This window comes from Canis aureus, chromosome 4 (assembly GCF_053574225.1).
Source record: "Canis aureus isolate CA01 chromosome 4, VMU_Caureus_v.1.0, whole genome shotgun sequence".
In the NCBI taxonomy this organism is placed as follows: domain Eukaryota; kingdom Metazoa; phylum Chordata; class Mammalia; order Carnivora; family Canidae; genus Canis; species Canis aureus.
The window spans coordinates 53551320-53570232 of record NC_135614.1 but is presented as its reverse complement, the minus strand read 5'-3'; the positions used below and the strand labels follow the sequence as shown (position 1 = coordinate 53570232).

Below are 18913 nucleotides of genomic sequence, written 5' to 3'. Positions count from 1 at the left end.
GGTGACCACAGGATTGCCTCTTTTTATCCTTACATGATCCCTGTGAAGTCAGCATGATTATTGTCCCCATTTTATAGATGAGAAACTGAGGCACCGAAGATAAATCACACATTCAACTGCTCACCAGGATTAGGATTTCCTGCTCTGCAGAGATTGGATGGAAGAGCCCTCAGAAGCAAGGATGCCTCTCTTACTCAGCTGGCAAATAATCGTAGCTACCTTCTGTTGAGTGCTAAATAAGTGGTTAAGATCACAATCAGAAAAAGTAGAAAATGTTTCCATCACCATTTGATAGAGAAGGAAATTGAGGCACAAAGAGGTAAAGAATTTTGGAGAAAAAAAAAGAATTTAGACCACAATTGCATGGCTAGTAAGTGCCTTTGATCTATCTGTTCTACCCCTACCAATCTGACTCTCCAGTTCCTTTAGCAGATTCTAGAGACATCAAATGCCCAATGTAAAGTGAAGACCATCCCCACATGGAAAGATTAAGAGAAATCTGGCATTGTGGCCATGCCTTCTTTGTACCACCGAGACACCCATGGCACTGACCATTGGGTGGACACACATCGATCACATCATTGTGCTATAAAATGACCAATTACAGTCCCATAGAAAATGCATGGGAGCTAGATTCTTGCTAGGCAGAGGGACTTAAAATAAATCTCTCCAAGGCACATCTACACTAGAGAAAGAGATTGCCATTCACTATCACTATGAGATTATTTCATTGCTTACCAAGAATAAGGCAGGGTGAAAGAGAAGGATGTGTAAGATGGAGGCCTGACACATCATATGATTTTTTTCCTAAGGTGAAATGCTTTCAGTAAGTTTTTCCTGAAGTAAAGAGCACCAGGCAGAAGGTCCTTGGAACCTGAAGGTTGAAACTGAAGCCTGTGTGTCTCTTGCCCCAGGTCTAGGTAGAGGGGCTGCTCTTGCTGGTCACAGGTCTTCCTCTCTTTAATCAGGGGTGTCCCTCTCCTCTCTTACTGGCTCCTTTCGTCTGTGCATCAGCTACGGGGACACCTTTCTCCTGAGGCCTGTATTGACAGGTGGCTCTGCTCCCCAGGGCACCAGGCACACAGGTAGGATTTGATGATAAACTGATCCCCAAAAGAAGTCGGCTGAGCATAAGTGTTTTACAAGAGAAACAGACCTAGAAATGCCATATCTCCAGTCTTACTCTGGCAAGGAGAGCATCCCTCATCTACTCATTCAATTTATCATAGTTTTCATTTGTGTAGTAAATGCAACTTCCTTTTACTGTCAGTAAATGGTGAGTGGTAGTTCCACTATATCTGTACTTTGAAATTCCTTAGCATTTAACTGTTAGTTAATATAGTAGAGACTCTGAGTCCTCCCAGAACTTTAGTTGTACTTTAAATGTACCTGTTACTTCCTGTTATGATTTAGTTATGTGCTGTGATCTCTCTGATACAAGGATATAGAGATGGAAATGCTGCCAACAGTGCCAAGAGGTATGGAACAGCAGACAATAAATGCGAACTTCCTACTTTCTGTATTGGCAACTAACAACATGTTGCTGCATGACATATATTACTCTGTCTTGAATTTTTGTTTGATTTCTCACATGTTTGTGCCCTATTTTCCAGCTAAGGAGGATGCCCCTGGTGGTAAGAGGCTCTGTCTTACTTGTCCAGATGCAACATCTACCAATATGTTTCTTTTGAGCTCTAGCTACACCAGGGATAAGTATAAATCCTCATAGGTAGAAAGTCAGTGTTCTTTTTCCTCTTGAGAGTTGGTGTGATGCAGTGATTAATAACCTGGACTTTGAAGCCAGGCTATAGAGGTTTGATTCTCAGTTTAGCAATTCACATGCTATGTGGCCTTGGGCAAATGATTTAACCTCTCTTTGCTTTATTATTTTCTTGGTAGTAGTACCAACCTCAGAGAGTTTTTGAAAGGAAGAAATGACATAATATATGCAAAAGTAAGTATAACACTCCCTGGCACATAAATGCTTGCTACCTTTAATATTGTTTGCCTTATAGTACCAAACGCACAAAGGACACAAACATTGAGTTGTTTATCTAGGAACTAATTTTTATCAATGGCAAAGTTTTCTGCTAATTCCCTAAATCCAAGTGTCCAGAGACCATAACCCCAAAAAGAAGTATCCTGACCTTTGGCAAACGCTCAGGGTCACCAGGGTGCCGAGGAATGACCTTCTGTAACCTCTGGAAACCATAATCGATGGTGGGTTCGTTGAGCGCTGCAATGAAAAAGTCACATGATTAGAATAATTTCAGGAAATAAAACAGAACATAACACTGATGGTATGAAAATAACTGGAAGTCCAAAGTTTAATTTGTACTTTTGAATTAGATCATGAGGTGATCAGATGCACAATATGCTTGCTGAACATTCCCACCATCTACTTCCGCTATTTACCATGGTGGGCAGTGACACACTCAAAAGAACATTAATAGCAGGTCCTGAACTCTGCTGTTCTGGCCAAATTCTATATTCCTTACATAACCAAAATGAGAAAGTAAAATGGCATTTGATGTGAAGTTTTAGGATTCACTAGTTCGAAGCTCAGGTCAAAACACTCAAGGGCTTGTCTGCAGTTATCTCTAGATTACAAACAGCAGGAGAACAAGGACTTGCTTCACTGAAAAATCTCTAGTGGACCTCAGCAGATATACCTCAGGCCTCCATGGCAATTAAGCCTGCAAGAATGTGGTCAGGAGCAGGGAGACAGGATCTTCTTGGCATAGAAAGCCTGTTCTACCCTTTGATAGAGCCTGCAAGGTGATAGGTGTTGAAAATGCCCTTGATACAACACCCTCACATCTAAAATGACAGACTCATTCACCAACATCAATATTATCTCAGGAAGAAGATCAGCCTCTGTAGAGCACTAGCTTAGAACAGCTGGGTCTCCAAGAAAAATTTTTAAAAAGACTAGAAGAGTAAACTTGTAATAATATTTGGAGACAATGGGCTTTATTGTACCCATACTGTCTATACCCTCCTCAAAGCATCCTTGAGTTAAATGTGATACAAAGTAGACTCTGGTCTAGAATTTTCCAAATTTCTTCCTAAGATATGAAATATCAAGCCTTCCTCATCTGACCAGGAAAAGATGGCAGCTCTGTCCTCTACCCACGTCCTCTGTATCCCCTAAGTAATAGGAGGGTGTGTGGGGGGGTATTTTTCCTTCTTTTCTCTTTTAGTGTAACTAATGTTTTCAACCACATATTTTCTCCCATGCAGAGTAAAAAGACAGTTTTTGTAGTTCTGACATTTAGCTATACATTAGAAAACAAGTTGCCACATGCTTTACTTAAAATGCATTTCCATTAACCTAAATTTTAAAAGTAAGATTCATACTACTACTAACTTTAAAAAACTGTATTAAATTCAAATAGGTCCCAAGGCTAATGGAAGCAATTTGTATACCAACCCAAACTGACTGGCCCACTTTTCAAAATACAGGTATGATAATCTTGTGGTTTTAAAAGGACATTTAAATTGAAAGACTGTGAATTTAGTACATAATTATACCAATAGAACCCTTTAACTTGTCAACTTGTAAATCTAAAAGGCTATCAATCATTTCTAAAGAGGAAATAAACCTTAAAATTCCTTGATTGACAGTGCTTACTTTTTATGTAAGGAAAAAAAAAGCTGCGTAAAGTGGCCAGAAATCCATTTACAAAAGTACATTGTTTTACATAGGTGAGTAAAAAGCCAATAATTACACCTCCAAAAGACACATAAATCAGAGTAAGTACTTTTTCTTCACTTGTATATTTTAAGTTGGAGTGAACTTCAGGTAACTTTTTATTGAAAAGATTTTTTCCCAAATGTGATGCTTATTGAAGTTGTTAATAGAGTAGCATTTTCATTTAAGACAATGTAATCATTTTTGCAAATATGAGATTTAGCCATCTTCTCCCTCCTTCCCCCGCTTCCAAACAGTAAACTTTCAACCTGTCTCTTGTGGAAATTAACTAAAATTATACCCAGGTGTACCAAATCTCTCTATCTATACTAGTATATGAGTTAAGGCACAATATTTATTATTCCTCCCATTTTATGAATTACTTTCTAAACCCTTGAGAAGAATTCTTTTTTCAAATTAGACGTGTAGAGAAAAAGCCATAGAACTCTTTATGCAGGGAAGCTGTTACTCGTAAAATCCACAGTATTTAATCAAGAAATGCATGGAAGGGACAGGAATGGGCACCTAGGTTTAAGTTATATATCACATCCATCCCCCACCCATAATACTAATTACCATCAAAGATGTTTAACCATAAAAATAGCTTTAGACAATTAAATGCATCATTTTAATATCTGAAGACATAATTCAGCATCCTGAAAATTCTAATTCTTGGTTTTATTTTTCATTCTAAGCCACCAATAAAACTTGAATTGTTAACCTGCTCATTCGGTTGTTTGCATAATGAATTAATTCCTACTGTGTCAAGAAACCCATAGTTGTTAAATGAATGTCTGACATGTATGGGGAGGATGTGTTTCTCTGTCCACCAGCCAACGCACAACAGAATGACCAACACTTAATATCTGCAATTAAAAGAACCAATTCAAATATCATATGGAACTAATAGCTAAAGAGCTGAGGAGAAGTCATTCTGCTGCCACAAAGAGTAATTGAGTTAGATATATTAAACCCATTATTCAAAGGAAAATAAGCATCTACTCTATGGAAAGTATACCATGTGAGGGGAAATATTTTGGATAGTAAGACAAAGGCTTTTAATTTATTTCCCATGCCTTTATGATTTGCTTTACACTCATATTTTTAAATATACTAACCTGCCCTTAATTCAGATACTGAATACTACAATGGCATGGTCCAGTGCTATCGACAAAGATAACACACACCAAAAAAATGCAAGACAAAGCTCAAGACCTGTCTTAAATCCACAGGTGCCTGATGATTTCTTTGATTGCACTGACTAGGGGAAAAATAACTGATTTCTCAGTGAGAGGGTCCATCAGATAAAGGCTATTAATTAAAAAACAAAAGAACTGAAAACAGATTAAATGTTTAGGGAGCAGGATGGTTAAATCATGGCATACCAATGAATGGAATATGATGCAGTCCTCAAAAGCAATGCCATAGGAAAAAATATTGATTGATATATAATATATTCCTAGGTTATCAAGCAGATTCCAGGAGCATATGTACAATATGGTTACTTTTATAAAATGAATGTACATAGAATTTTTTTAAAAAGCATCTGTGTAGGGACTGCCTAACAGTAGTTATTTCTAAAAAGTGAATTTTAAAGTGCTTTTCTTCCTTCTCTTTGCTCTGTGCATTCTCTACGTTTTCCACAATGAACATATATTACTTTTATAATCGGAGAAAAAGGTTAAGAGCAAGAGATTGTTGCTGAGATGGAATTTGACCTCCTTGTATAAAGTAATGACATAAGAAACTGTGCCTTAAAAGGGGTCTGTATACCCTTTAATAACCTTGCATAGGTTATTACAGACCATAAGAAAAATAAGTAGTATACTTTTGGCCAGTTGTATAAATATGTGACTATTCATAAACTCTCTGAAAATCAACAGAAAGGGTAACGAGGAGGAATCATAAAGAATGGTATATTTATTTCATCAGTGGGGGTAGTCGTACCTTAGGGACATACGTCTACTCTGCAAGAATGTAATATAAAGTTAATCCTTCAACAAAGTGACCTCATTGTATTCAAGCACGGGACTCAGGAGGCACCAGTAGAAATGGGACTAATCAATTTTTCCCCCTAAAACTTGGGACAATTCTGGGAATCTAGTAGAGAAAGAAAAAAAAACTTAATTGGGCATAATTAACCACAAATAACGAAGCATGAACATCTTAGGTTGAAAAAAGAAAAGCAGATGAAGCTATAGACTGCAAAAGGAATGCAAGGATGAGAGAGCATTATGTGACTCTGCTTCCAGACACCTGTTCCCCAGTCTCTGAAGAGGGCTGCAGAGGTCATCCTAAACCAGGCAGGGACAGTAGCAGAATAAAGGAAGCTCAGAACTTTAGAAAAATCTGTACTCCCAAATTTTAAAAGGCCTAATTTTTAAATCATTGCAATAGAATGGGAGCAATGTAGGCATTTGAAAAATTTGACAAGATAATAAATTCTCCATTGATTCAATGATCATTTTTAGTGCCTACCATATGTCCAGACGGCATTTGTAGGAATTAACTGTTTTGTATCACAACACCAAAAGCCATTGAAAATAAACTTCCTGAAAGGTATATGTAATCCAACTCCAAAAGATGGACGAACTACCCTGTTGAGTTGGAACGCAGCTCCAACTTTCACACCCAGGCTTCCCTCCATTCAGAAGTCCACCCTCTTGCCTTCCCGAGGCTCAGACGGTAGATTACCACCCTGCTCCTGTTTCACATGAAGCCTTTGCTTAGGGTCACACTACACTTTGTAGGAGACACGGATTTAAGGCAATCAGATTATTGAGGAGCCACACATTTGAATTCCAGATGTTTCCAACTGTCCTGTTTAAACTTGGAGATAGATACATGTTAGCTGTTAGCTGAGTAAGCTCTGTAGGACCCTATGGAGCTGTGTATATATGCTACAGTAAGTCTGAAGCTCTCCTATAAATGCATAGAAAGCAAGATCAAATGCTTCTACACAGGAAAGTAAGTTTTCAGGGCAGATGTATCAGCTGAGATTTCAGAACAGTCCTCTCACCAATAGCTAGGATACGATACTAGTGAGTGGAGAGTGGTAGACAGCACGTGATCTATGCATGGAGTTGGAATTTCAGGGGCATCAAAGTCATTACTTTTCAAAGAGTAGAAGTTAATTACATGGTTAAAAAAAAATCAAGGTTGCCCGGGTGGCTTAGTTGGCGAAGCGTCAGATTCTTGATTTCGGCCTAAGTCATGATCTCAGAGTCTGAGTTAGAGCTCCACGTCCGGTTCTGCACTCAGCCAGGCATCTGCTTAAGATTCTCTCTGTCCCTCTCCCTCTGTCCTTCTCCCTCCCTCATGATCTCACGTGCTCACTTGCACTCTCTCTTACTCTAGCTCTCTGAAACAAACAAATAAATAAATAAACAAACAAATAAATTAAATCTTTTAAAAAAGAAAATCAAACCCCTATATATGGCCTTGTGTTGGACATGCTTATAAATGGCTTTGGGTACTTTCCCAATCTCACAATTTCAGACTCCTCCAAAGGAAACCAGTAACTTTCTATGCAAAACCAATCTAGGCAGAGCCCTTCTGTGGGCTTCAACAGAGGTCCTGGTCAAGACAGATAAACTCTGGTTTTCCAAAACTATTGTTTCCAGTGTCCAAATGATCATGCAGCATGAAATGCTACATGCAAAGAACATTTAAAATAATACAACTCGATTTTACGCACTAATACTAATGACAAGATTACAAAATCCATTCAAAACATCTGGTAATGAGCAAATTCTAACTAAACATACATGCGATTTGTGGCCTTTTCATGCCGTTAGTCTTTTTCTTTCTTTCTTTCTTTTATCCATTTCACAAACACATCGAATAAGGAAATTCTCTTAAGGGGATTAATTTGTGAATCAAAATCATATAGTCAAGAAGGATGCCTCCTCAGTTATGAAAATTGATTTTTCTCTTTTCAGAGTTTCTTTTTAGAGAAATCACTCCTCTGTCCTCCTTAACTTCTCGGAAACAATGGAAATGGGGGGCTGGAGAGCTGTGTTCCCAAACAGCACAGGAAAAGCACTTTCGGTGCCATTCCAGTGTTAGCGCACAGAGTTCCTCTGCTTTTATAGCTCAGCGACTCACTGCAGCGCTTTAACATATTTCTGGGGTTTTAATTTCCTTTTTTTAATGGTTGTGTGACATGATGTCATTTTGACTGGAAATAAAAAGAAATGCAGATATTAGGAAGGTAATATTTATATTCTATTGCCATTTAATGTCCAAACAAATATCTAGACTCTATGCCAAGTAATAAATAAAACCTCATAGCAGAGGCAATGATAAAACCAGCACCTGGGTCTCCAAGCTTCCCTGGTGACTACTCTATATTTGAACTAAAGGAGTAACAGCGGAGCATTTCCCTTCAAGGCAGATCCATTCTGGGCATGAGAGTTATTACATATGTGTTAGGCGAGCCTTTTTGTTCCATAATGGCCCCATTTTTCCCTCAGTCACTAAATTAACAACCAGAGGTACACAATAAAACAGCAAGTTATCTTCACAAACCTATCTTTAAGACTGACTTTAAAATATATAAACCGAAAAATCAACCAGAAACCTAATCAAGAGCCAGAAATATGGTTAATGAAGAAATTTGTTGCATTTCCAGGCACTTAGCTATTTCACTATCTTCCTAGATGTTTCGTGCATTAGTGACATTCTGGTCCGTCGTCTCTTCTGTGGAAGGGATGGACTCCCTACAAAACCAAAAACCATACCTTTTGCAAGCAAAGCCGGCTTTCAAGGTGAAATGCTTGTGCAGCTCAGTGCCTGGCCTCAGGAGCCAGTGAGGTTCAGGACAGGTTTGGGAAGAGGCTCACTGAGCTACAGAGAGCTGTAGCTGAACCAGAAGGGTGTCAGGATGAAGCCAACGTGGGCAGAATTTACCAAAATAGGAGCCAAAAGAAAATTTCTAATCTGAATTTGAACGTGCCCTGACTTCTTATTTGTAGCCTTCCAACTTCTGTATGTGTGGCAACAACCCTGAGATTCAAAAATCAAGTGAAGGAGTGACTACTGCTGTCTACTAAAGATACATCAGAGGTACTCGTTGGCTTATGTGACTGAGTCCTCATTACAAAGTCCACAAGGAGCAGAGCTGGGGAGCAGGCGAGGTATATAGACTGAGGAGGGAAAGTGAGAGGGAAAGGGGATCAGAACCCAGGATGTTGAAGCACGGAGGCTCTCGGAGAAAGAGATGAAAGACCGTCAGGACTGTCAGTTGGAATGCAAAGAATCTGTGTACATTTGGAAATTAATAACTCTACAAGAAGCAAAAGCAATCAAGAGCAGGAGAAAGAGTCAAGAGTGACTTGCTTTTGTTTTTTAAAATAGAAGAAACTTTACTGTTTCTCTAAATCTAAAACAAATACAGGGACCCCTGGGTTGCTCAGCAGTTAACTGTCTGCCTTCTGCCCAGGGCGTGATCCTAGAGTCCCGGGATCAAGTCCCACATCGGGGTCCCTGCATGAAGCCTGCTCCTCTCTTTGCCTGTGTGTCTCTGCCTCTCTCTCTCTGTGTGTCTCTCATGAATAAATAAATAAGATCTTTAAAAAAAAATAAAACAAATACATTCTTATTGTCTAAAAAAATACAAAAGAGATACAAAGAAGAGGATAAAGGCCCCATTATAACCCTATTCATAAACAGTCATCATTTATATTAGTTATATGCTTTCGGACATTTTCACAATACTGTTTTATATAAATATAAATGATGTACATATTTATATCACTTTCATTCTTTTTAAGGGTTGCAGCATATTGCATTATATGGATGGTCATTATTTACGTAACAAATTCCCTGTTAATGGGGATGTATGCCTTCTTTCCCTGGTTATAAATTTATATAAATTTATATAAATTTTCACTGGTTTAAGAAGTGCTATAATGAACAACACTCAGGAGAAATTCTTGGATAAAAGAATATGTACAATTCAAGTCTTTTGACACATACACTTTCTAAGTATCCTTTACCAAATGTATACCAGTTTATACTTTGACAAGTTACAACTAATTTTTAAGATTTTTGCATCTGAAACCTCACGTATTCTCTAAGTTATAAGGACCTCTGAAGACTTTTAATAGATGCTAACAATCATGATGATTCCTTGTTGAGGTGTCATTTTAAACACACCCTAAGGTCACATAAGACCCTTTTCCCAGGAACATCAAGTGCTTTATAGACATTATCTCAGTGACTCCTCCACATTATCTTAGTGATTCCTCCTGACATACATGTCAAAAATCATTACTCTCAATTCCAAGGTGAGAAACTGAGGCACAGACAGTGCTGGCTGTACAAATCAGAACAAAAGCCTCAGTGCTTTACTTACTCTTTCAGGATGACTACCTTATTTTAATATTGATGAATCCCAATTTGAAACATATTGACCAGTCCTGGTAGCAAATCAATTAAATGGCTCCTTTTCACTAAGCATCTGTGAAACAGAAATCCACCTGAGGAAGAATTCTTGTGCCTAGACTCCTGATGTTGTACAAGCAAACAAATCACGTTTTTTCACTTAAAGCTCACCGTCAACAAACACAAAGCTTTTGTGGGGAGGCCACCCTGCTATCTTAAACTTTCCCCACAAATGATCACGAAACTGTGTTTTCTGTCAGGTTTGAATTGGGCTCTCAAAGGCTGATTTGTCTTTTGGGGAAAAGAGAACACAGAATGCTGTTGAGATACATTAAACCCACTTATTTCATATCACAACCAGTTGGTATTTTCTAGATGATCATTGGTGAGAAGTCACTGGCAGAAGTAGAGCATCTCTTCATAAACAGACCCTTTCTTGCCCTGGAGGGTTACACTCTATCTAAAATGGGAAGTAGGTGAACGTACAATAATTAGGGAAAACTGTACTGCTCTCTAATTGTAATAAAGTTGATGAGAAAAGTTGCCCCTGTTACTGCCTATCATGTGCTCTGAACAGCTTGGCCTTTCAAGAGCCTTAATTTAGATTTCCAAATTTGATACAAGTTTAAAACTAAAATTAAATCCCTCAAGCAAACAGAAGCTTAAAGATCTTCGTGTGTGTGTGTGTGTGTGTGTGTGTGTGTGTGTGTGTGTTTTGTTTTGGGGTTGATTTTTTTTTTTTTTTTTTGGCCTTTCAATCTTTTTCACTTTAGAATTTTTTTTTTAATTGGATTCACTTATGATTAGGTCTCAAAGCCAGACTTGCTCACTTGAAGTAGAAGAGGAGGATGATTTTCTCTGTGTAATGGATGATGATGTTTAAGTACTGAAAGCCAACACAGTCTGTCTTTCTTAGCATTTAAGGATAAATCCATAATTTTCTTCCCGACTGGCATATCTTCTGATATAACGAGAGTAATATTCCTTCTATAATTGTTCTTCAGATTTCTTCCCAAAGAGTTTTGACAATAACTGTTATCAAGGGGGTAAAATCACCCAGCCTGTCTGATAAACATGTTTTCTTACGTTCCCACCCCAGCGAGTGCTTGACACCGTACTTTTATCATCCAGTGTGTGTTCAGAATGAGCTTAGAACAGCAATTGCCGGGAATAGGCAGGCGATAAACCGCATTGATTTAACACATCTTGTTTTCAATCATGCTTGGATTTTCTGAGCACGCATTTTTCCTGTACTCTGGCTTGTAGCTTTTATCTGACGAGCTGATCCCTTTTCACTGGAAAATGAAAAGGTCGCACAATAAGACACGGTTTACTGGAACTTGAACACGCACCAGGGAAAGTATTTTAGATAAATACTGTCAGACATAGTGGAGCTGAATTTCAACAACACAATTGCTAAACAACAATACTTATTACTCTCCTAGAACAAGCTACTGGTAACTTATGGCTCTCAGCAGGGAACAGCACCGAGTCCAGACTCCAAAGCTAAGAAACCCTTCCTTCACCAAGCCCTGCACTAACCAAGCACAGAGTTCTGGGCTGAGGTCCTACTTGTGATTGTTAATATCACGGTTTTATGAGACAACTCGAAAAACTACTCCCACTGTTCACAGAGCTGTTTCCTCTAAGCCAGTGGACAGGTTTCAGAAGAGCTGGATAATGAAGTTATAGCAGGGCTCTGTAGACAGATTGAGAGGGGGAAAGAGTCCCAAGAAAAGCAAACTAAAAGTGACTCCAAATAATCCATTAATTCCACTAATAAGACAGGAAAGTACTTGTAACTGAGATGAGGGATTAGAGGATTAACTGATTATTTTGTAATATTTCAATAAATCAAAGAGCACTCATCCCAAATATGTTATGTAGAGAGCTACAATGGCTTTGCAGATAAGCCTAGACATTATTTTGCACCTAAACTCCAGGAAATCAGCCTTTTTCAGTATTGACCCAACCTACATGATTATTATTGCTGCATATCATTAGCTTTAGACTCAGCCAGGAAGCCTACTCCACCTGAACAGGAGTCAGAACCCTTTTCTTTTTAAGCCTTAACACACATCCTCATTGTCCCTTTATTCATTATCTACTCCAAAGCTTAAAATGAAAGGTGTTGTCCAACCATCTTGTATACCTGGGTAATCAACCAAGAGAGGTCTGAGGAGAAACTGTCAAAGTAGACCATTCCAAGATCATTGGTGTAGATAGCAAACACAACTTTAGGAGACTCATGAATGCCTTAATCCAATCCAATACCTTTTTTTATCTCACTCAGCAAACCCAAACATCTGAGCACACAGAGAATAAGGGATGTTGGCAAATCTGATTAACTTAGCTTATCATGAGAAGCTTACCTAATCACGAGAGGCATACAAGAGAGTAGGGGACATTCAATTTCAGATTAGAGTCAACTCAGGCCTAAGAATAGTGTAGAATTCCAGGTGCCCAAGGCAAAAGTTATGATGCCAAGTTTACCTTCAGATCTGAATAATTCCTGTTAGAATAGCAGGGATGAGGATGAGGGAATTTCTGTAGCTCTTAATATTTTTTATGCCTCCAATTTTGACACCTGTCTTTTAAGGAGTAGATGGAACCAGGTTGGCCACTTACTGGTCACCCCAATGAGATTCTACTGCTTCCAACCTGCCCGAGACTTGGACTTGTAGATCACAAAGGAATGGGGCTCCTTGACCCAAATATTGACAAAATACATCTGCATATGTAACCAGAATTTAATCTTCTTTGGATGCTGGTGGTCTTAATACTGGTCCCTGATGACTTACAATCAATAGATGTTTAGTTAAGCAATTCACTTGTTTTGGAGTAACAGTTATTCTGTGGGCAATGGGTATGTGGCCACTTCCGCAATAACCCCACGTCTCCTGACAGAGTGAACATTACAATCACACATTTGTTGCTATTAGCTCATGAGATGCTGGAAACCAATTTTGAAAAGCAAGTAATAAAGCACCACATAAAAAATAATGGTGTAATTACTTCTTGGTCAGGTTAAACCTACTGTGACGATAAAAACCAAAGGGAGCAGCAAGCATCATAAGTGGGTTTGCTGTAAATTTGACACTGGTTCTGACCTTCAGAAAGGAAAAGCCTTGAACCCACCCACCTAAGCCAGGTGCACAGAAGACTGTTGTATGTCTTTTTCAAGTCTCTGTTTGAAAGCCTATGCCAACTCTTTTTTTTTTTCTTTCAAAGCCTATGTCAACCCTTAAGAGCTAAAGAGAATGAACCAGTCACCAAATTATTGACCCAAAGCCTTTCAGAGTCCTTACTTGAATTCAGGTCCCAAAGAGAAGGGATCTAGAGACTGCATCAGAGCAATCACCATGGTGGTAGGATTTGTTCTCTAAAAATAGAGGGAAAAGAAGGAAGTGGGAGTCTAATTGTAACATGGGCCACACTGTCCAGGAGGTAAAGGAAACACTGGCTATTGCTGGTGGGCCAAGCATAAACAGAAGAAACAAACCAGCTTCCACTTGTAAGCTATGATCTTTTTTTTACTTCTCTTCCTAAGTGCTTGAAGGCTTCCCTAATCCACATGAATACCAAGGGCAAGAGGGTGTTGGGGGTGGGAGAGAGGCTTAGTCAAAGCATAGCTTAGTCAAAGCTATGCCAAGAACTCTTAAGGATAGTATGGCACAGTCCATATTTAAGGATATCATGATTGTTTCCATTAGCAAGTGTGGCTTTTGATGATTTTCAGCTCTTGGGAAGACATTTAATTAATATATCTGTTTAGCCCTTCTAAGAGCTGCAAATGGTTCTCTTAGAATATGTGCGTCGTGAATAGACTTTATGACAATATGCTGTTAGAGAACAGCATTAGTCTGCTGATAGAGCAATAGTAGACTAATTTTTACTAACAGAAGTGACTTTGATAGGTTAAATCCTCGAGGACAGAAATGGAAATATGCTATACACTCATGGTGGTTAGAAATTGGGACAGCTTTTGGGGTGCCAAATTGGCTGTGGGTGGAGAGGAAAAAGGACCAAGTGCAGAGACTAAGTCATCACTGAATTCGGAAACATCCCCCAAAGTAGACCTGGTAGCCACACAATCGACTTCTAACAAGTCTATTTTTCCAAGTGGGCACAGGCTCACACCAGGCTTGTCAGCCTTCAGAAATGGCATCTTGTGTTTCAAGAAGACACATTCCTGCTCTGACTCCCCTGGACCTTCTTCCTTCAAAGTAGAAGTAGAGACTGAAATTCTCCAAACTGAATCACCCACTTCTCTCTAAATTGATGGGTGTAACGGAGCCTCTTAAAATGAATAATAAATGGGAACAAGGAAAAAGAAGTGACCTGCCTTCCGTATTCTCTCTATATACTTTGCCTGTCCTATTGGAGGCCGGCAAATTTAGAGAAAATGAAAATACATATTGAACTCCATCTGCAGAATTCACTTTGCCTGAGGCCACTGTGTCAGATATCGTTGCTGGGTCTTTCAGAGGGTTGGGGCATATCTGCAGGGGCAGAGACTAAGCTTAATAAACCACTGACCTATTCCAAGATGGAAAATTTTTATGATTACATTGGGACAATAGGCACTGTGACCCTTTAAGAACAAAATCAAACGTACTGGATTGCATTTTTCAAAAGCTACCAAAACAACTTTTAGGTAAGAATACATTCCTTTGAGTCTCCTTTCTAACTCTGCATTAACTTGATCTTGATACGGTCAGGAGAGGGGCACATCCATTCAATCAATTTCAGGACTTTAGTGCTGCAAAGATCTCTTCTTTTCCAGCAAACACAACCCAAGCTCAGAGACCATAAGTGGTCAATACAAGATCAGTTAACAGTTGAACCAGAATGAAAACTCAAATGTTGGAGCCCAATCAACCCTAGATCCCCTGCATCAGTCCTCCACGTAAGCTTGATTTAAAATAAAAAGTATTATTTATTGCGAAGTGATACTTGGCATTCTACTTTTGTTAACTTATTTTTTTCTTCAACACCCCAAGAGGAAGATATTCCTATTTCACAGATGAGAAAATAGAGGCTATTAATCTGGGGTGAGGGAAAAGAAGTGTGACTGAATTGCACCTATGGAAAAGGTGCCTGCCCTTCAGACAGCAAAATCTTCATCACAAGATCCATCTCTTAGATTACTGTCCATTTCAAATCCAAATGGCCCTGCCACCTTATCAAAGGAACACTGACCACAAGGAAGACCAATAAAGGTTCCCAAAAGATCCTGAAAGCATCATGGAGCATGTCCATGAAGTATCTACATTTTTTAAAACCATTACCAATCTCTCTTAAAGTCTGTTTTGTAAAACAAAACAAATCAACCCTGAGATTAAAAACAATACGCTGTGACTTGACCTACAATCTTGTAATGAAAATGTGATCGTAATGTAGCCCATAGTAACTGGTGCACAATTGGAATGTCCCAGAGATTGTGCTCAGCATTATATTATATATCATGAAGTCATAGCCATCCCTATGAAGACTGTGTTGTTGTCATCTCTGTTTTACAGCTAAGGGAAGTCCCCGAGGACCAGGACTCATACTCAGGCCTTCTGTCTCCAGTGCCCATCCACTTATTCACCCTTTACTCTGGACTGCCCCCATAGAAGCATTTAATACATCGAGAGAGATGATGTTGTTTCCCTTCATGGCAACATAAAAGAAAACAAACAATAAAAGATGCCTCCAGAGAAACTATCCAGCTTCGACTTGAAAATACAAATACATACCTACATATGCTGTATCAAGATTTGACATAAGTTTAAAACGGGAAAATTTTCCAAACTGAATCACACCAAGCCCCAAATCATTTTCTGTGAGGTGTATGGTGGTGATGTCACCCTTAGGAAAGATGAGAAGTGACAAACACTTCTCCATTACCACCTTCCAGCTTGTTTAACCTCACCTGGCAAGTTTTCCTTAATCAAGTAACTTGACAATTGTATGGAATCTTGAGGCAGCTCTGGGTAACACGGGTGGAATTGTGATATGCTTTCTTCATTAACTGTTCATACCCCAGAAATGAGAATAAACCCTCTCTTCCTGGGGAGTCTCTTAACTGAAAAAAAATCCTTATCTTAATTGAATGCACACATCAGTTAACCATCTTCGGATTCACAAACGATTAATGCCTCATTTTCAGAGAACGTCTTCCTCTTTCTGGTTTGTTGAAAGGCTGGAGCTCTCAGGGCTGTGCTTAGAGGAATGTGAGATTCAGCAGGAATATGGAGAGGACAGGGGAGAAGAAGGGAACACATTAAGCCTTCGTCTTCACAAGCAAACGAGCATTCTGGGGCTAAGCAGAGAGAACAGCCAGTAATGCTGTCCTTGCAAAACTGACATCCTCCCGTCCGTGCTCTGAGTTGATTGCAAGGGAATCGCAAATAATGCCATTCTGCCCTCGGAATACCAGTTAAGCAGGCTTCAAATGTGCCTGTGGAGGGAAGGCAAGGCTTGCAAATAGAGTTTCATGGACGTAAAAGGACGGTATAATGGCAAGGGAGATGGGTGGAAGAACTAATTGCACATTTCTCTCCTGAAATATTTTGGCCTGTTTCAAAGTCCTACTTTTCTTTCTCTCTACAAAGCAGAAAGATCTTAGCAGGGGTTGAGGTATGCCCCCTGAAAACTCTTGTCAGGTTGCTCCCCATGGCATGGCAAGTCCCTGTGGAAGAGACATGAGATTGATAGCCTTTCTGTGCCAGGGGCAGCAAGTCTCTTGCGGGAGATATATGCCAACTGTACCTCTTACTGAGTGTGGAAGTCAGAAGGGTGTAAGACTGGGACTCTGATGATGAAGACATTTATAATTAGACTTTGTAAAAGATAGAAGCGTACTGAATTTCTTATTGCATGGGAAATGATTTGGGCTTTATTGAACTTTTAAGAAAATTGCCACAAAAATATTAGAAACCTGAATCAGGAAGATCCATTTCCCAAAATATGCAATGCCATCTTTTTAGCCTGATTTTGCTTTTGAAATAAATTCAGAATCTGACTGTGTTCCCTTGGCCAAGATTCGGAAATCAGCTCTAACTAACTCAGAACACAGAAAAGAGATCTTTGACTCACCATAGCCCTGACCTTGGGCTTTGGTATTGAAGGCACCAAATCAGGTCATTTTGAATCCCAGACCAACCACCCTACAATGAAAACCACACTCAGTAGGACACAGTGTGAACGTGGGGTTCCAGTACACCTGCTCGTAGTAATGCCATTAGTTGTGACATAAGTCAATAAGCTCCCATAGAGTCTAGGATTTGGAGAAAACAAAATAACAGTATTACATGAGGGAGATAAACACACACTGAATAACAGCAGTTATGAGTTTCCTTTACGTGGCAGGAATATTTTCTTGGCTGTGGGATTTAGAATGTCAACGAGGGAAGCTGGGCATGCCAATTCTCTGAGTTTCATTAGCCTGCCAGAATATTTAGAGGTCTGGGCAAGGTAAACTCACTCTCTCACATTTGTGCTAAAGGAGAGCTACTACAGACCTGTCCCAATCTGAGTATTAAATTATCTTTCCTCTTGATGACACCAACACTGAAACTTTATAGAGAGCCTCCTTTATAGTCAGCAATATGGGGCCCTGGATTTATTTCCCTTCGGACAATGAGATTGTAGTTAGCATAACACCAGTGACTCCAACATCAATCCTCTGTCAAAAATAGTTTCATGAAGGCCAGAGAGAGGCTGGGCATAAAGGAGGCACGCCCAGTTGTAGACATATAAACATTGAAAGAGAAACTAAAATCAATTCTGTAAACAGAAGTCAAAGCTTTCCTGGGGTCATTAAAGTCCTATATTTTAATATTCTAACAGGAGGGTATTTACTGAAATATCAGATCAATTCTTAAAGGAGAGCTGATCCCAATGGAATTTCTTTGTGGTCCTCTGTCTAAAGTCCATTAGACAGGGTCCCTGTCTTTAGCAGAGTGGATCCAAATAAATTCTAAGAGAGGAAATGGATTCCATTCTCTCTGTTTACTTTATTACTATTGATTTCTGAATTCTCTCCAATCTCCTTCCTAACTGAGCAGATAATATACATTTAGTACCAAAGGTAATTATTCCAAAATGAATCCAGTTTGCAGCTGGGTGATAAAAAAGAGAAAGGACACTGATAGATTAAACACTTACACATTAAAAGGTATGGCTGATTGTATTAATATGTACAAGAGCTTTAATATGCTCACTTTATAGCTAGATATAATTTCCTAGGCTAATCGCACGTTCATTTGTATGCTCGGACATATTTTACTTCCACTATTATATATTTTGTAGCATTATTTTATAGTGCAAATATTAAAATAATAAAAACAAAATCATTTGAAATACATATTTTTAAATCTACCTTTTACTAAAAGGAACTACTGAGGACAGTTTTTTAAAGTATTTCAAAAAGGATTAGAATATTTAGTTTCCAGAAATGAAATGTTTTCTAAAGCATCAAACTTAGAAAAAAAGAACAAGAAGTATATCATGTTAAAAGTATATATAAAACAACATAAATACCCAGCCATAGAGGAATAGATAAATTTAGTAAATCCACACTGTGGGAGATTATGCAGCCTTTTAACATTATGTTTATGAAGAAGTTTTAATGCGTGGGAAAATGCTTAGTAGGCTACATTTAAAAAAACAGGATGTAAAACTATGTGTGTGTATATACATATATAGTACAACCACAAATATGAAAAAATGTTTACATACATTTGTTATGCATAGAAAAAAATATCAAAGAAGCAATGAAAATGTTAGCAGTAGTTAACTCTGGGTGATGGGTAGTAGATGATGTTAATTTCTTATTCTATCCTG

The 18913-nt window shown here is 38.7% G+C and overlaps 1 protein-coding gene across 14 annotated transcripts in view; it reads right to left on the bottom strand.

Moving 5' to 3' along the window:
- The window catches only part of EBF1 (EBF transcription factor 1), a 392209-nt gene that overhangs the window by 31413 nt on the left and 341883 nt on the right, over nt 1-18913 (bottom strand). For all 14 annotated transcript variants that reach the window (XM_077895685.1, XM_077895690.1, XM_077895687.1 and 11 more), the window contains one exon: nt 2148-2236. In XM_077895685.1, the coding sequence (XP_077751811.1) occupies nt 2148-2236 (89 nt within the window). The remainder of the gene's footprint in view (nt 1-2147; nt 2237-18913) is intronic.